The sequence below is a fragment of the Mytilus trossulus genome, chromosome 2 (genome assembly GCF_036588685.1).
Source record: "Mytilus trossulus isolate FHL-02 chromosome 2, PNRI_Mtr1.1.1.hap1, whole genome shotgun sequence".
Taxonomy (NCBI): domain Eukaryota; kingdom Metazoa; phylum Mollusca; class Bivalvia; order Mytilida; family Mytilidae; genus Mytilus; species Mytilus trossulus.
Genome location: NC_086374.1, coordinates 99,910,693 through 99,926,274, shown reverse-complemented (window position 1 = coordinate 99,926,274; position 15,582 = coordinate 99,910,693). Strand labels below are relative to the sequence as shown.

The 15,582-nt window shown below is 31.5% G+C and overlaps 1 protein-coding gene across 5 annotated transcripts in view; it reads right to left on the bottom strand.

Annotated features, from left to right (window-relative positions):
* Nucleotides 1-1,318: 1,318 nt before the first annotated feature.
* Nucleotides 1,319-15,582, bottom strand: part of LOC134708533 (hamartin-like) — a 49,045-nt gene continuing 34,781 nt past the window's right edge. For all 5 annotated transcript variants that reach the window (XM_063569159.1, XM_063569154.1, XM_063569155.1 and 2 more), the window contains 10 exons: nucleotides 14,780-14,923; nucleotides 13,657-13,823; nucleotides 12,361-12,491; nucleotides 10,805-10,901; nucleotides 7,379-7,474; nucleotides 6,624-6,765; nucleotides 5,834-5,922; nucleotides 4,844-4,912; nucleotides 4,253-4,364; nucleotides 1,319-3,463 (listed from right to left, as the gene is read on the bottom strand). In XM_063569159.1, the coding sequence (XP_063425229.1) occupies nucleotides 3,210-3,463; nucleotides 4,253-4,364; nucleotides 4,844-4,912; nucleotides 5,834-5,922; nucleotides 6,624-6,765; nucleotides 7,379-7,474; nucleotides 10,805-10,901; nucleotides 12,361-12,491; nucleotides 13,657-13,823; nucleotides 14,780-14,923 (1,301 nt within the window). In that variant the 3' untranslated portion in view covers nucleotides 1,319-3,209. The remainder of the gene's footprint in view (nucleotides 3,464-4,252; nucleotides 4,365-4,843; nucleotides 4,913-5,833; nucleotides 5,923-6,623; nucleotides 6,766-7,378; nucleotides 7,475-10,804; nucleotides 10,902-12,360; nucleotides 12,492-13,656; nucleotides 13,824-14,779; nucleotides 14,924-15,582) is intronic.

Below are 15,582 nucleotides of genomic sequence, written 5' to 3'. Positions count from 1 at the left end.
ATATTATTCTGATCTCCATCTCAGAATTAAAATGAAAATTGAAACTTGACAAGATTATCAGTGTCATCAGAGCATGTGAACACTGTTTTCAAGAAAAAATAAAACTTTAAACAAAGAAACAATGAAAACACTTGACAACTGAAATGAATTGTTTGATAAATTGTCATTCAATTTTGCATATGTGTGGTGAATAACATTTCTTTATTCTTGAAATGTAATTTTTTTAAAATATTTTCAGCACTCGATCTTTTTTTGATGTGTAGCATCCCCTTTTCAAAATTACCAGTATAACCATATGCCTATGCATTGGCTAGTTTGTTTATAGACAATACAGGTATTATGTACTCATTATTTTTGTAGGACGAGGTGTGGTATATCTTACACAGAATCTCCTTCACTCTGGTTAAAATTTGAAAGTTGATGAAGCATAATGAAATTTGATTACAAATCTTATATAATGATTTTTTAACAAAAACATTTACCTTAAAATCAACAGGTAGTTTGGTGCTGCTTTTTACTGTTGGATATAATATAGCATTTTGTACATGCTTTTGTAAAATTTTGCATCACAACTTGTGATATATTTAACAAACTTTATAAACAACTTTTGTTATGAAATGTGATTTAGTAGTATAAAACATGATGAATTACTTTGAGGTGTTGATGATGCAGGTTTTATTAACCATCTGACTTTGTTGAAGGCTGTATAGTTACCTGTTATTGCTTACATCCCCTTCATTTGAACTATTGTGGATAGTTGGCAATCACACCACAACTCCTTTATGTAAAGCATCTACCAATCTTCTTCAATACATTCTACACAGGTAGAAAATGAACCAGTACAAGATAATAAGTTCAACTTTAAAGAAAACTTCTCAATGATTTCAATAAATAAATTTAAACAACAATTGGCACTTAATTTTAATAAATATATTTTTTCAATAAATAATCACATATGCCATGGACTAGCATGGACTGTTCACTGGTACAGCACTAACCAATACACATTGTATAAATCATTTAAAATAATCGAAGATGCTTCAGAGCATCTTGTTATAAGCTAAAATCATTTACATGCAGTTGCATCTTCAACTCAAAACAAATTCTTGAATTTCAAATTTTAAGCAGGAATGAATGCAAATTTGCCAAAACCAAGAATCAAAATATCCACAAATATGTTGGTTTTCCTCAAACCACAACATTGATAACAACAAAAATAAATGATTCTAAAGTAATCAACAGATTAAAAAAAATGAAATTTAAGCATTAACCAACATATATCATATCTGAACTGAGATTTACTCACTTGTTATTATCATTTAAGATATGTCTTGCTATAAAGTAACTGAGTTAAAACTTGTAGCAAATTTATTTGGAATTGTAATGAAAGAAATTAATACTTAATTCTGATTTTGCAAAACCTTTTTGTAGTACATTAGTCAGTACACAATAAATATAATTCAAATAGAAATCTATCTTTATCAGTTTATAGCCTAATGTTTTAACTACAAGAAAAACTGTATAAATAAAAGTTAAAGATGCAACTGTAAAAATATATCTACCATGCTGACAGTAGTATTCCATTTGAGAAATATAAAGAAAATACATTAAAAAAATCATTTATGAAAAACCATAGATGTCATTCCCAATTTACCCGGCAGATTCATGAGGGTAGGAATACCTTTTATCTCCAAGTCAAACGTTTGTTCTCATCAAATAAGCCTTAATTTTTATTGCTATTCATCAAATTTCATATTATAGTTACTGATAGCATCAAATGGAGTAAAATATTCATCGTTAATGTTATTTTAACAAATATTTTACTGTTTTTCATCATGTGGTGAACCCCATTCCTACCCTCATTAATAAAAAGTGGATCGGGACTTTTTTTTTTACATGATTAACAATATGAAGGTTAGTTTTTATGAAAATATCTTTGGCTTTTAAGTAACATAATACCCTGCAGCACGAAAAAATATCAAATCATAATAAATGTATGTTTGTATTTTCACACAAATACACAATTCAAACAGAATTCAAGGATGTACTTAGGCTAGGTTTAGGAATTTATGTCAGATGGTCAGACTCCTCTGTTGTTCTACAGGGTACAGCGTAAAATATTTTTCCCCATAACACCCATTTTTCTTTTCATATAATACTTCAGTAGCTCATAAAGGTCATTTACCAAATTTAAGCAGATTGTAGATCTTCTTTTCTTTTGATTTAAGACTCAAATAATTCCAATGCAAATAAAAGTCAGCCAGTCTTTTCCTGCCATTTAAAAAAAAATATCTAGAAAAGGAGCACTTTAACAAATAAATATTTGAGGCTTACTTGGGATTCATTTATTTTCGTGGGTACCAATTTTCGTGGTTTGAGGAAAAATGACATATTCGTGGATATTTGATTTCTTGGTTTTGGCAGTCTACACTCATTCCTTTAGAAAATTTGTTATTCGTTGAACATTTGAATTCGTGGTTCTCCTGTATCCACGAAATCCACGAAAATTTGTATCCAATGAATAATAATGAATCCACAGTATTTTGCTTTTTTGACTTATTGTATCATTTTTGAATTCTAGATTTTTTTAATTTCACCTAAGTACATTCTTAATATAAATCTTCATAATGCCTCACAAGTTTCTTCTTGTCATCCTGAATATGCATGAAATATTTGCCACAGAATCATTAGCTTCTTGATGGCAAGATACAGTCCTATAATGGCAAGTCTCTAACATAAGACTTGCTAGAAAAAAAAATAGACTGTGAATTAATTAATTGTTGTATACCAACTTTTGCAGTTTATGGTTAACCACATTTAAATATTGAACAAAGTACACATTTTTTTTATAGGATCATATGCAGTCTTTGGCAAAATTACATAATCAAATATTCCTCACTTACTTTTCCCTCCATCTGTGAAAAACAAATGAATCAACAGTAATTAAAGTTTGCAAGTATTACAATTCCTGTTGAAAAAATACATTTAATGCATACCTATACACTTTTAGTAAAGATAAACAACATCTTCAGCAAAAATCTTTACATCGAAAATCTTGATTCATACAAATAAAGATAAGTATAATAAGTTTTTATAATTTGTATCTCTTGAAGGAGTGAAAAGTTAAAATAATGTCAACATGACACAATAAACTAACTTTGTTATGACCAGCTGATTCATATTAAAATTTCTGACATAGATAAGAAAGGTCAAGGTTCAATTCCTGATTCTTTAGACACTAAAGATGCACCATCGAGTTCCCTTGCACCAACACTGTGTGTAATATCATTGGGAATTTCTGTGTGGGATGGGTGAAATGTGTCATTTGCTGGAACACTATGAAACTTGTATACAGTTTGTTCAGTTTGTTTAGGAGCTGTTTCCATAGCACTAGGATCTGATTCTGTTCTGGTTCTATTATTACTTGAATCAATGTATTCATGAAATGGAGAAACTGAAGCACCTGTGAAAAAAATTTACAATGCTGTATTAAACTATTACAAATATCTATGACATTTTTGTTATTTTTGGAAAGAAAATAAGGTTAAGGAGTTTTTTCATACTTGAAAGTTGTTAACATGAAATACAAATTTATTATTGTACAATAATAATACTGATCTATATTCTAGTGTAAGATACAAGTTTTTTCATTACTTTTTATTGGCTCTGACTATCTTTCAGTAACTGTGAGTACTTCAGAGCTGTACTTCTTGTATTTTGTGGTTTTGTTAGTTTTTTTGTTGGCTTAGTTTCATAATAAATTGGTGTTCTCAAACATGTGTATCTTTTCTTTAGTTTAAACATATTTATTTACAGTGGATTGGGAAACAAGTTTGGCAACTTATATTAATCCCTTTCCACTTTGCGGATGCGAGTGTTGCTTTGTAGCGGCATTAGCCTACGCTTTTTCAAAATCTACAAGGGTGTCTTTAATGTGCAAGAGATATGTCTCTCTCTCAACACGGGTCAGCCATTTATCATCCCTTTCTGACGGACTATCATCGTTTCCTCAAGACCATACTCGCAAATGGTGTCAAGGGAGAGCCTAAAATTGAGTTCCTGTTATTTTCATCCCAAACGGGAATCGAACCAGGAACCTTCTTGTTAGTTGTCCGATGCACTAACCACTACACCACGGCTCTCTATCATTTCTTTTGTGGACTAGTATATATATATATATAGAGAGAGAGGGTGTAAATCTCTATAACAAATCAATATTCACAGAATTGTCAGTAAAGAAAATCCTGTTTACCTTTGGTTTGTTTGGGACGTCTTAGTTCATCTACTTGACTGTATAACTGTAATAGTTTTCCTTCAAGTCCTTGGTTTATCTTCATAACAGCCTGGTATTTATCATCTATGGACTTTAAATAAAATTGAACATACATAAACATGAGGTAAAGCGCTAGTAAATTCTTTTTCAACATAGCATTTGTTTAAAATATCCTGACCATAATTGACGACATGGTTATCTAAAAAAGATCCTGATGTTCTATTCAAAATAAAATGAAGTGAGTTCAATCAAACTGTGAAAACTTAGGATGCACTTTACCTTTTGTATATGTCTTTAGAGGGTTTAAAATAGTTTTTTACCATTATCTCAAAAAGACATCATTTTTGTAAAAAAAAAGTTAAAAAACTGTAATTAATGAGAAAAAAAATATATATCTAGCAGGCATTTTAACCGTGGTGCTGATACCTTAAAGGAATTTCAAAAGTATTTGCTTATCTGGTTTACTTCCTTATTAAAGATGTCTTTGTTATAGAAAACAGAGATTATAGTTTTTGAATTTTCACAAACGTGTATTACATTGTTACAGATTGATGCAAGAAATATCCATACCTTTATTTCATCTTCCTGACTGATCTTCACATCTTCTAATTTCCTTTTTAATTCTGTTACACATACATCCTGCAATTACAAAAGTAGATGACTTTACCATTTGTATTATAATATATTTACTACTTTACTGATATATCAGGGCACTGCTGGAGAGTAAGGCTATTCCACAATTATCTTTACTTATACCTCAGTTTACCCCAAAGATGTTTGGGGTACAAAAATATTGTCAACTGGGTTTTCTTCAGACCTACAATAGATCTTTGTCAAGATGGGGTGTCTATTTGGCTGTGCAGGATGTAAAAATTCACAGCCATGTCAAGAAAAAATTAGGAAGTTAAATCTGATGCTTCATTAAGAAAGAGTGTCACACTTTCTACAAGTTAAAGAACCCTTGAAAAAACTTTTAAATGGTTCTGTATGTGACTAAAATTGTGTGTCTCTGTCTTATTAACCTTAGTTTTCAGGTACATTATAAATTTTGTTTCCTAATAATTAAAGAAGATGTGGTATGAGTGCCAATGATACAACTCTCAATCCAAGTCACAATGTATAAGTAGTTAACAATTATAGGTTAAAGTATGGCCTTCATAAATTAAGGTACTTTTGATCTAGTTTAGTCCATTATGGACACATATAGAGGCACAGACCTATGTGATGACTTTATAAAATGAATAGATGGCTAATATTTTTATTTAGCACATTTCTTTACACCACTGCAAAACTAATAATAGATATAGGAAGATGTGGTGTGAGTGCCAATGAGACAACTCTCCATCCAAATAACAATTTAAAAATTAAACCATTATAGGTTAAAGTACAGCCTTCAACACGGAGCCTTGGCTCACACCGAACAACAAGCTATAAAGGGCCCCAAAATTACTAGTGTAAAACCATTCAAACAAGAAAACCAATGGTCTAATCTGTATAAATAACTATTATTGCAACTACTGAAACTTGGAAAGATTTAATTGAAAATATGTTAATAATGACCTTATTTTTGACATTTTCTTCTAGTTCTATAATCCTTTGCTGACAGGCTGTTAATTGTAAGGAATCTCGATCCAGCTGGGCTTGTAAAACTGTAAATAATAAATGATAAACTATGAGTGTTTATAAACAGGATTCAGCTGGTTTTGTAAAACTGTAAATAACAGAGCAGAGTTGATTGGTAAACTATGAGATTCTTTAAACATGATCACTATGGGCCAGTTAACCTGTAAACTAGAGTTGATTCAGAGTTTAATGATACTCTATGAATACATATAACTAGAAAATGTCATGATTCACTGCATTTAATAGTAAAACTGTTACTCAATAGCCAACATTAACTATCAACAATGATCAAAACTATCAGTTAAGTATCCTTTTTTTTTGGAAAACATTCATTAACTTGTTCTTTCAATGAAGTCTTGCTATTTGTCCAACTGAGTTTTCCGCAGGAACCATAGTATGGAATAAGAAAATCTTTGATAAACATTTGTTATTTTAAATCATAACATGTTTTTTTTCTATCTCTTCAAAATATTATCCAATAGTCTTTTTGCCAAATTCCTGTAATTAAAGATCCCTTTACACTAGTTGTTTCTCTTAGGAGGGGCATATTTTCAATATGTATTACTTTAAACTTTTCATGCATTGCATAAGCAGAATCCAATTCTTATCCTGTTAAGAGCAAGTCTAGAATTGGCAAAGGGAAGCAACTTATGTTCAATGTGTGTAGTACTAAACAAAATTGGATCATAGACTACTGGATGGAATGCATAAGATGATTAATCTGTACCTTTAATTTCAGCCTTAAGTGTCGAGACTACCATATCATGTTCTGGTTGTTTGTTATTTCTGTATTTATTGATGTTGATATTTTCCTGGTATTTTTGTTGTAGTTCTCCCATCAACATTAATTCTTTATGGGTCTGCAGCATCTATAAAACAAAAGAATTTAAAAGAAGGTTCCTTTAGAAGTCATCATTTGCTCTTTGATAGCCCCTGCATCTAAATTTGTATAGGTAATTCAAGTTAGAACATAACTTGCATTGTCTTTAGGTAAACATTCTACTTGAAGATATCCAATGCTTAACATGTTGAGAAACAATTTGATACAGGAGTTGTCTGCTATTCTCAGATAACTGTAACAACAGAGTTAACTTTGAGAAGCACTGCGCAACCGCAACCTCAGTCTTTAAAGATACAAATTTTTTGATGATAAAAGCCAAGTGGTACTCTACCAATAGCATATATATATAAGCCCTATCAACTACACAGCTGTAGGGAGGGTGGTGGCATCTGATCACTTCAGTGATTCTATGACTACATAGAATTCAAATTAAACTTCAACTTTAACCAAGGTAAGTATCGTTTAATTTAGTAATTTTTTACTAAAGGTAATATATAAACATTACAATATAGCTTTTCCATTAAAGGTCATGGTCTAATGATATCTGCCTGAGATCGAGTTCACCTAATAATTACTCACAATATTTGATATTACACAGGTAGAACAATATTCACTTTTCCTTACGACTTAAAATACTTTACCTGATCTTTGAGTTTTTGTGCTATTTCTTCTTGCTCTTTTAAGTGAGAAATTTCCTGCTGATTGTGAAATAGTTTTTTCTCCGATTCTTGTAATTTCTGAAAAGAATGTAAGGGCAATTAACATTACTTTCTGACAGGGAACAGGTACATGTTTTAATGATTTCTATGTATTTTAGTTAGCTAGCAGAAATAATTAAATACTGTGAATTCATTTATTTTTGTTGGTACCAATTATCTTGGATTAAGGAAAACTTGTATGTTCCTGGACATTTTATTTTGTGGTTTTGCACAGGTCTACATATATACAGGCCTATAGAAAAATTTGTCATTCGTTGATCATTTAACTTCTAACCACGAAAGTTGGTATCCAAGGAATAATAATGAATCCACAGAAATTAAAAGTTGACTGTGATCCTGAACACATAATTTTACTATTTACTAGCACCTGTTTCATATTGTTCACTGCAGCAGAAGAATTGAGTGACACTAACATATATAGTACAGTGCATCTTACCATGGTGTACCATATATTGCTACTAGATCAAAACAATTCGGGATACACTGCATTTTAATAGTAAAATTAAATCTTTCAAATTAATCAGACTAAACAAGATATAATCCTGCTTTATACTTTACTGAGTTTTCAGTCTTCTTATAAATCAAATCAAATCAAATCAAATATTTTATTATTCCAAACAAGATCCAACATTTACAATTAAAGAACCTTAGTGAGCACGCTCACATACCCCACGTCCCCACATTGTCATTGGAGAAATTAAATAAGTGTAAGGAAAAAAAATTGTATAAGAAAAAATATTGAATAATAATTTCCTGTCAATATGCACATTTACATGCATAGTATGTCCTTATTATCTACAAAATTTCATAAAATTCTGTTGTGTGGTTTGAGAGGAGTTGCGATGACAACTGTTGCAGAAGTACATTGAAGCAAATAAGTTCAAAGGGCTTAACTCCTAGTAAAAAAATTAATCATAATTTCCTGTCGATATGCACATCTACGTAGTATGTCCTTATTATCTACAAAGTTTCATGAAATTCTGTTGTGTGGTTTCAGAGAAGTTGAGATAACAAACTGTTGAAGTAGTACCTTAAAGCAAATAAGTTCAAAGAGGTGTAACTCCTAGAAAAAAAATTGAATCGTAATTTCCAGATGATATGCACATCTACATAGTATGTCCTTATTATTTCAAAAGGTTTTGTGAAATTATGTTGTGTGGTTTGAGAGGAGTTGTGATGACAAACTGTTGCAGTAGTACATTAAAGTAAATAAGTTCAACATGTTCAAAGGGGCGTAACTCCTAGAAAACCAAATTGATTCGCAATTTCCCGTCGATATGCACAACTACATAGTATGTCCTTATTATCTGAAAAGGTTTCATGAAATTCTGTTGTTTGGTTTCAGAGGAGTTGCGATGACAAACTGTTGCAGTAGTTCATTAAAGAAAATAAGTTCAAAGGGCGTAACTCCTAGAAAAAAAATTTAATCGCAATTTCCCGTCGATATGCACAACTACATAGTATGTCCTTATTATCTGAAAAGGTTTTGTGAAATTCTGTTGTGTGGTTTGAGAGGAGTTGCCATGACAAGAAACAGGACTGACGGACAGACGGGTCAAAAACATTATACCCTCCGCAACCCTTTGCGTGGGGTATAATTAACAATCCTGATAGTATAAGCAACAAACATGAGATATTGTACAGTATATAGATGACAGATATTATAACAGAGGAATGAAAATAGCATAATAACGAAAATTCATTAAAAGTACTTGGGTAATTTTTATTTATTTTTTACTCCCTTCCTTCCTTATTACCATTATTATTTCTATGTCAAGCAGTGCACAAATAAAAAATATTATTAATTAAAGAACCTTAGTGAGCACGCTCACATACCCCACGTCCCCACATTGTCATTGGAGAAATTAAATAAGTGTAAGAAAAAAATATTGTATCAAAAAATTCATTTCCTGCCAATATGCACATCTAAATAGTATGTCCTTTTTATCTCAAAATTTCATGAAATTCTGTTGTGTGGTTTCAGAGGAGTTGAGATGACAAACTGTTGCAGAAGTACATAGAAGTAAATAAGTTCAAAGGGGCGTAACTCCTAAAAAAAATTGAATCACAATTTCCTGTCAACATGCACAACTACATAGTATGTCCTTATTATCTGAAAAGGTTTCGTGAAATTCTGTTGTGTGGTTTGAGAGGAGTTGAGATGACAAACTGTTGCAGTAGTACATTGAAGCAAATAAGTTCAAAGGGGCGTAACTCCTAGAAAAAAAATTGAATCGCAATTTCACGTCGATATGCACAACTACATAGTATGTCCTTATTATCTGAAAAGGTTTCGTGAAATTCTGTTGTGTGGTTTGAGAGGAGTTGCGATGACAAACTGTTGCAGTAGTACATTAAAGTAAATAAGTTCAAAGGGGCATAACTCCTAGAAAAAAAATTTAATCGCAATTTCCCGTCGATAGACACAACTACATGGTTTGTCCTTATTATCTGAAAAGGATTCGTGAAATTCTGTTGAGTGCTTTGAGAGGAGTTGCGATGACAAGAAACAGGACAAACTGTTGCAGTAGTACATTAAATTAAATAAGTTCAAAGGGGCGCAACTCCTAGAAAAAAAATTAAATCGCAATTTCCCGTCGATATGCACAACTACATAGTATGTCCTTATTATCTGAAAAGGTTTCATGAAATTCTGTTGTGTGGTTTGAGAGGAGTTGCGATGACAAGAAACAGGACTGACGGACGGACGGACTGACGGACAGACTGACGGATGGACGGACTGACGGGTCAAAAACATTATAGCCTCCGCAACTCGTTGCGTGGGGTATAATGAAGTTTGTACAAATTTAAATCATCATCTATAAAGATGGAAAATTTGTTCATCTGCAGGAGACACCAAGGGACAGTGCATATTAGAGGTTTTGATTTTACACCTAAGAATGAATTGGTGTTGTAAGTGAATCTTCGTAAAAAATTAGCAAGTACCAGTCAGGTATAACATACGGGGGGTGTTCAGGTGTCCACACTGTTAAAGTCAATGTTCTGTTCGAATTGTGACTGTTAAAGTCGAGTTTGTGAGTCCAACAAACCCCCGCTTTGTAATTCCTGGCTACGGGCCTGTATAAGCATAATTCTGTATGAGATTCATGTAGAAGTATACATGAAAAGAAAATAATAAATAAACTTTTCTGGGCAAAGTACAAGTGTACAACTAATGGTATTGAATATGAGTTTTTATATATTCTTGTTTAACTGATAAAGAGAGTATAAGGGATGTTCCAAAAATAAATGTGTGTGTGCTTTTTTTTGAGAAGTTCTTTCCAACCCCAAAATCTTCCACTCCATTCAATAGGTTCTTGAAAAGCCATAACCTAAAGATAGTATTACCTTTTTTAAAGCATCTTGTTCTTCTCTCTGTCTTACTAGTAAAGTGTTAAGTTCTGTTTTGGTGGATTTCAGATCTGAATTCTCTTGTAAACAATTTCTGTAAACAACAAAGAAGATATGTCAAGAATTTATTATAAAATACATGTATATTGATTTCTCATAAGTAATTGCTCAGATTTGAAAAAAAAACTGACTTTAAGACAAAGGTTAACAATTATGCCCTTAGATGGTTTCAATGTTATTAGTTTGTTACTAATTAGTTGGGCTTACAGAACCTACATAAACACTGCATACCAGATATCTATGAGCTCAAATATATTTAAATATGGTGAAGCCGTTCATTTTCTCAATTGTCAATTTGACTTTTTCGTGTCTGGCTTATTACGTCTGACTATATAGTATGTTTTTTTCTCATCATTGAAGACGGTACGCTTTTCATAATTACTTACATCAATTTAATTTGATCTCTGGTGGAATGTTGTCTCATTGGCAATTATAGCACATCTCCTATCTGTATACTGAACATTTAGAAAGTCTGCATCATTTCAAATCAAATAATATAAAGAAAGGTCCAAACAAAATATCAATGCCTAAAAAATTAATTGCAGCCTTTATTAAGATGTGGTCACAATATCTCTTACTTAATGATGTATTAATTTACCTGAGTTTGTTCAGCATATCATACTCGTTAGGAGATATCTCTTCTTTAATGATAAATTAATTTACCCAAGTTTGACCAGCATCTCATACTCGTTAGTATTAAAATTTACCTGATTTTGTTCAGCATCTCATATGCATTACTCTCCTGTAGATGTGGTCACAATATCTCTTAATTAATGATGTATTAATTTACCTGAGTTTGTTCAGCATCTCATACTCAATAGGAGATATCTCTTACTTGATGATGTAATAATCTACCTGAGTTTGACCAGCATCTCATACTCATTAGTATTAATTTACCTGAGTTTGACCAGCATCTCATACTCGTTAGTATTAATTTACCTGAGTTTGTTCAGCATCTCATACTCGATAGGAGATATCTCTTACTTAAAGATGTATTAATTTACCTAAGTTTGACCTGCATCTAATACTCGTTAGTATTAATTTACCTGAGTTTGACCAGCATCTCATACTCGTTAGTAATAATTTACCTGAGTTTGACCAGCATCTCATACTCGTTAGTTTTAATTTACCTGAGTTTCTTCAGCATCTCATACTCGATAGGAGATATCTCTTACTTGATGATGTAATAATTTACCCAAGTTTGACCAGCATCTCATACTCGTTAGTTTTAATTTACCTGAGTTTCTTCAGCATCTCATACTCGTTAGGAGATATCTCTTACTTGATGGTGAATTAATTTACCTGAGTTTGACTCACATCTCATACTCGTAAGTATTAATTTACCTGAGTTTGACCAGCATCTCATACTCGTTAGTTTTAATTTACCTGAGTTTGACCAGCATCACATACTCGTTAGTTTTAATTTACCTGAGTTTTTTCAGCATCTCATACTCATTAGGAGATATCTCTTACTTGATGATGAATTAATTTACCTGAGTTTGACCAGCATCTCATACTCGTTACTCTCCTGTAGATTTTTTAACTTTTTGTTTTCATCTTGTAATAATTTCGTTGAAATCTTAAAATTTTGTATTTCTGTCTCTAGTATGTTGATTTGTCCTGCCTTCAATTAAAAAATAGGGAATTCATAAATGATTGAACAATTCAAATACAAATGTTGCACTATGGGATAAAACTGTCATAAGATCAGGATTAAACCACCATTTTTTTGATAAATGCATGTACATAGTCAGGAATGTGACAATTGTTTTTGATTCCATTCATAATGGTAGATATAGCCGATTATTGATTTTAACAGGTTTTATGAATTTAATCTATTAAGTCTTGAAACTATCTAAAGAATATATTTTGACAATATATTGTTTTGCAAAGCGCAGCTGGATACGACAGCAAAGATCCAACTCTGAACAGTTCAGGCAAAAATGGAACCAATATTCACGCTTGATACAGGTTTGAATTAGGATTGTAATTAAATATTTGACATAATTATCCTTTTCTGGTATGGAACCTTGTGGTATAATTTTCAGAGAGATCCATACAACATTCCACAAGTTATTGTCTGGAAATTAGAAAAATGCTTATTTGGGCCCCATTTTGGCCCCTAATTCTGAAACTGTTTGGACCACAACCCTCAAAATTAATGCAAACATTCCTTTTGTGGTTATAAACCTTGTGTATAAATTTCAGAGATTTATATTCATTTATATTATTAACAGTGATTGTCTGGAAACCAAATATCTTTGAACTACTATGACAACGATGACTATAGGACGACAACTATGTGATACCATTATACGTTTGTGGTCGTATACACAGGACAAACAGTTCTTTGACAAAACCCTGGCTCATTCCACTAATTGCCTATGATCCAAGGACATAGAATGAAAAACTATACACTCTCTTTTGACAATAAACAAAATGGCTATACACAATGACAGTAAAAATCAAATGTTTTTACAAATGTAAAATAAAATGATAATGTTATGACAATATAAGAAAAATAACAAAAAGACAAACAGAGCACAAAGCACAACTGAATATAATTGCCTAAGATATCTTTCTCCCGACTCTGTAAATTATTACAGTACTTGTGTTACTTGCCTAATTCTACACCAAGTATTCCAACACCCTGCCTTAACCTACACATTTTCATGGTCCCAAGTTATGTCTATCCTTGCAGAAAAACCTGAGTATTCCCACACCCTGCTTAATCTGACATTTTTTTTTGTCCCCAGTGTGTCGGATAAGACAGGTTACACTGTACTTACCATAACATTATTATTTTCCTTTAATGATTCAGCATTAGCTATCCTTCTCAGTAAGGTACGATTCCTTCTATTATGCAGTTCTCGTTTATGTCTTTCATACATTAATTGGTTCTCCATCATAATTATCTGACCTCGTAAAATGTTGATTTCATCAGCTGGTGGGGCACCTGTTAAAGTTAATTAATACACTCAATGTTTTCACAATTACTACTCAATCAATATTGTATGTGGAAGGATTTGTGCAAATATTTTATCTGGAATACCCAAAACGGCACAGATTTTCTAAATTCATGCATACATCTTGTTTTAATTTTCTTGTCATAGCCGTAGCCAGGGGGTTCAGACGAAAACAAATAAGCACTGTTAAAGTCAACATTCTGTTCAAATTGTGACTGTTAAAGTTGAGTTTGTGAGTCCAAATTACCCCCCCCCCCCCTTGAAAATTCCTGGCTACAGGCCTGAGAGTCTAGTGATTTTTTGATGTTCATACTATTTTCAATATTTTCAACCAGTCCCACATTACTTCATGTACTTGGTTACTTGAATTTCTCAAACACGTTCATCTACCTTTAAATTAAAAGTAATGTACATGTATTTATGTCTCAGGCTATATGTTGAATTGTATTGAACATTATTATCATACTTGACTTTTTATACTAATGTATGCAATGTATATGTTTGAATTTTGTTTGATTTCTCATGATGAGAACCTCAGGGAAGATTAGTTATATAGCTAACTGTGTAACCCTCTTAAAATAAAGTATTGTTGTTATTATGAGTGTTTGGACCAAAGGCATATGGTCATGATCATAAATATGAATTTACTCATATTGTTTAGATTTTATTAATATACTGTTAATTCAGAAATTATTGCGATTTTGTCATTTTAGGCTTAAATGTGATTTTAATATTTGCAATATTGAGAAAAATCCTCTTTAATTCATTTTACAAAAAATAACAAAATGCGTCTTTTAAATTATTGCGATAATTACCCCATCGCAATTCACAAAAATAAAAACATTGCAATTCAATAATTTCAGAATTTACAGTTCTGATCCTGTTTTATCTAAAGCCTTAAGCATTTCCATAATTCTAAACTTTAATCAACATTTTATGTACTCACCTCCAAAATGTGTCCAGTTTATAGCATCTTGACTAGTTATAGGTATTTTACTCAGTTCTTTGGCATGAATTTCTCGTCCCATTGTTAAATGTTTATCTAGTAATTCTAATGGCGAAAGAGATTGGAATAATGGCACTTCTTTACCTAAAATATCAAGATATTTAGAATATCAGCAAAGGTCAAAACATGAACCTTTTTGATGAATGTCTGACATTGTACAAGAGGCAGGAAATCAAATCTTTAACTGTTGATTAACTTATTTCTGTTGGTACAAAATCTACCAAATATCCTTGTACTTCTTTAAAGTTTTAAATTTGTGATTTGCCAAGCCCCTGAACATGCTGAAATACACAAAAATTGGTATCCCACAAATAATAATTAATCCCCAGTAAATTTTTTATTCTTGTAATATTTCTTTGCCTCTCTTAAAACATGTTAAAGCTTGGTTTTCCTACCCTATGTAAGCTTTCAAAATACTATGTCCTGATAATTTCTCCTAAGGAAATGACAGTTTTACAGAGGGACTGACCACAGTGATATAGACAATAGAGAAGTACATTTATCTATTATAAGAATTACCTTGGTTTTTATCTGATACCATATAAGTTTTACATTATAAGAATTACCTTGGTTTTTATCTGATACCATATAAGTTTTACATTATAAGAATTACCTTGGTTTTTATCTGATACCATATAAGTTTTACATTATAAGAATTACCTTGGTTTTTATCTGATACCATATAAGTTTTACATTATAAGAATTACCTTGGTTTTTATCTGATACCATATAAGTTTTACATT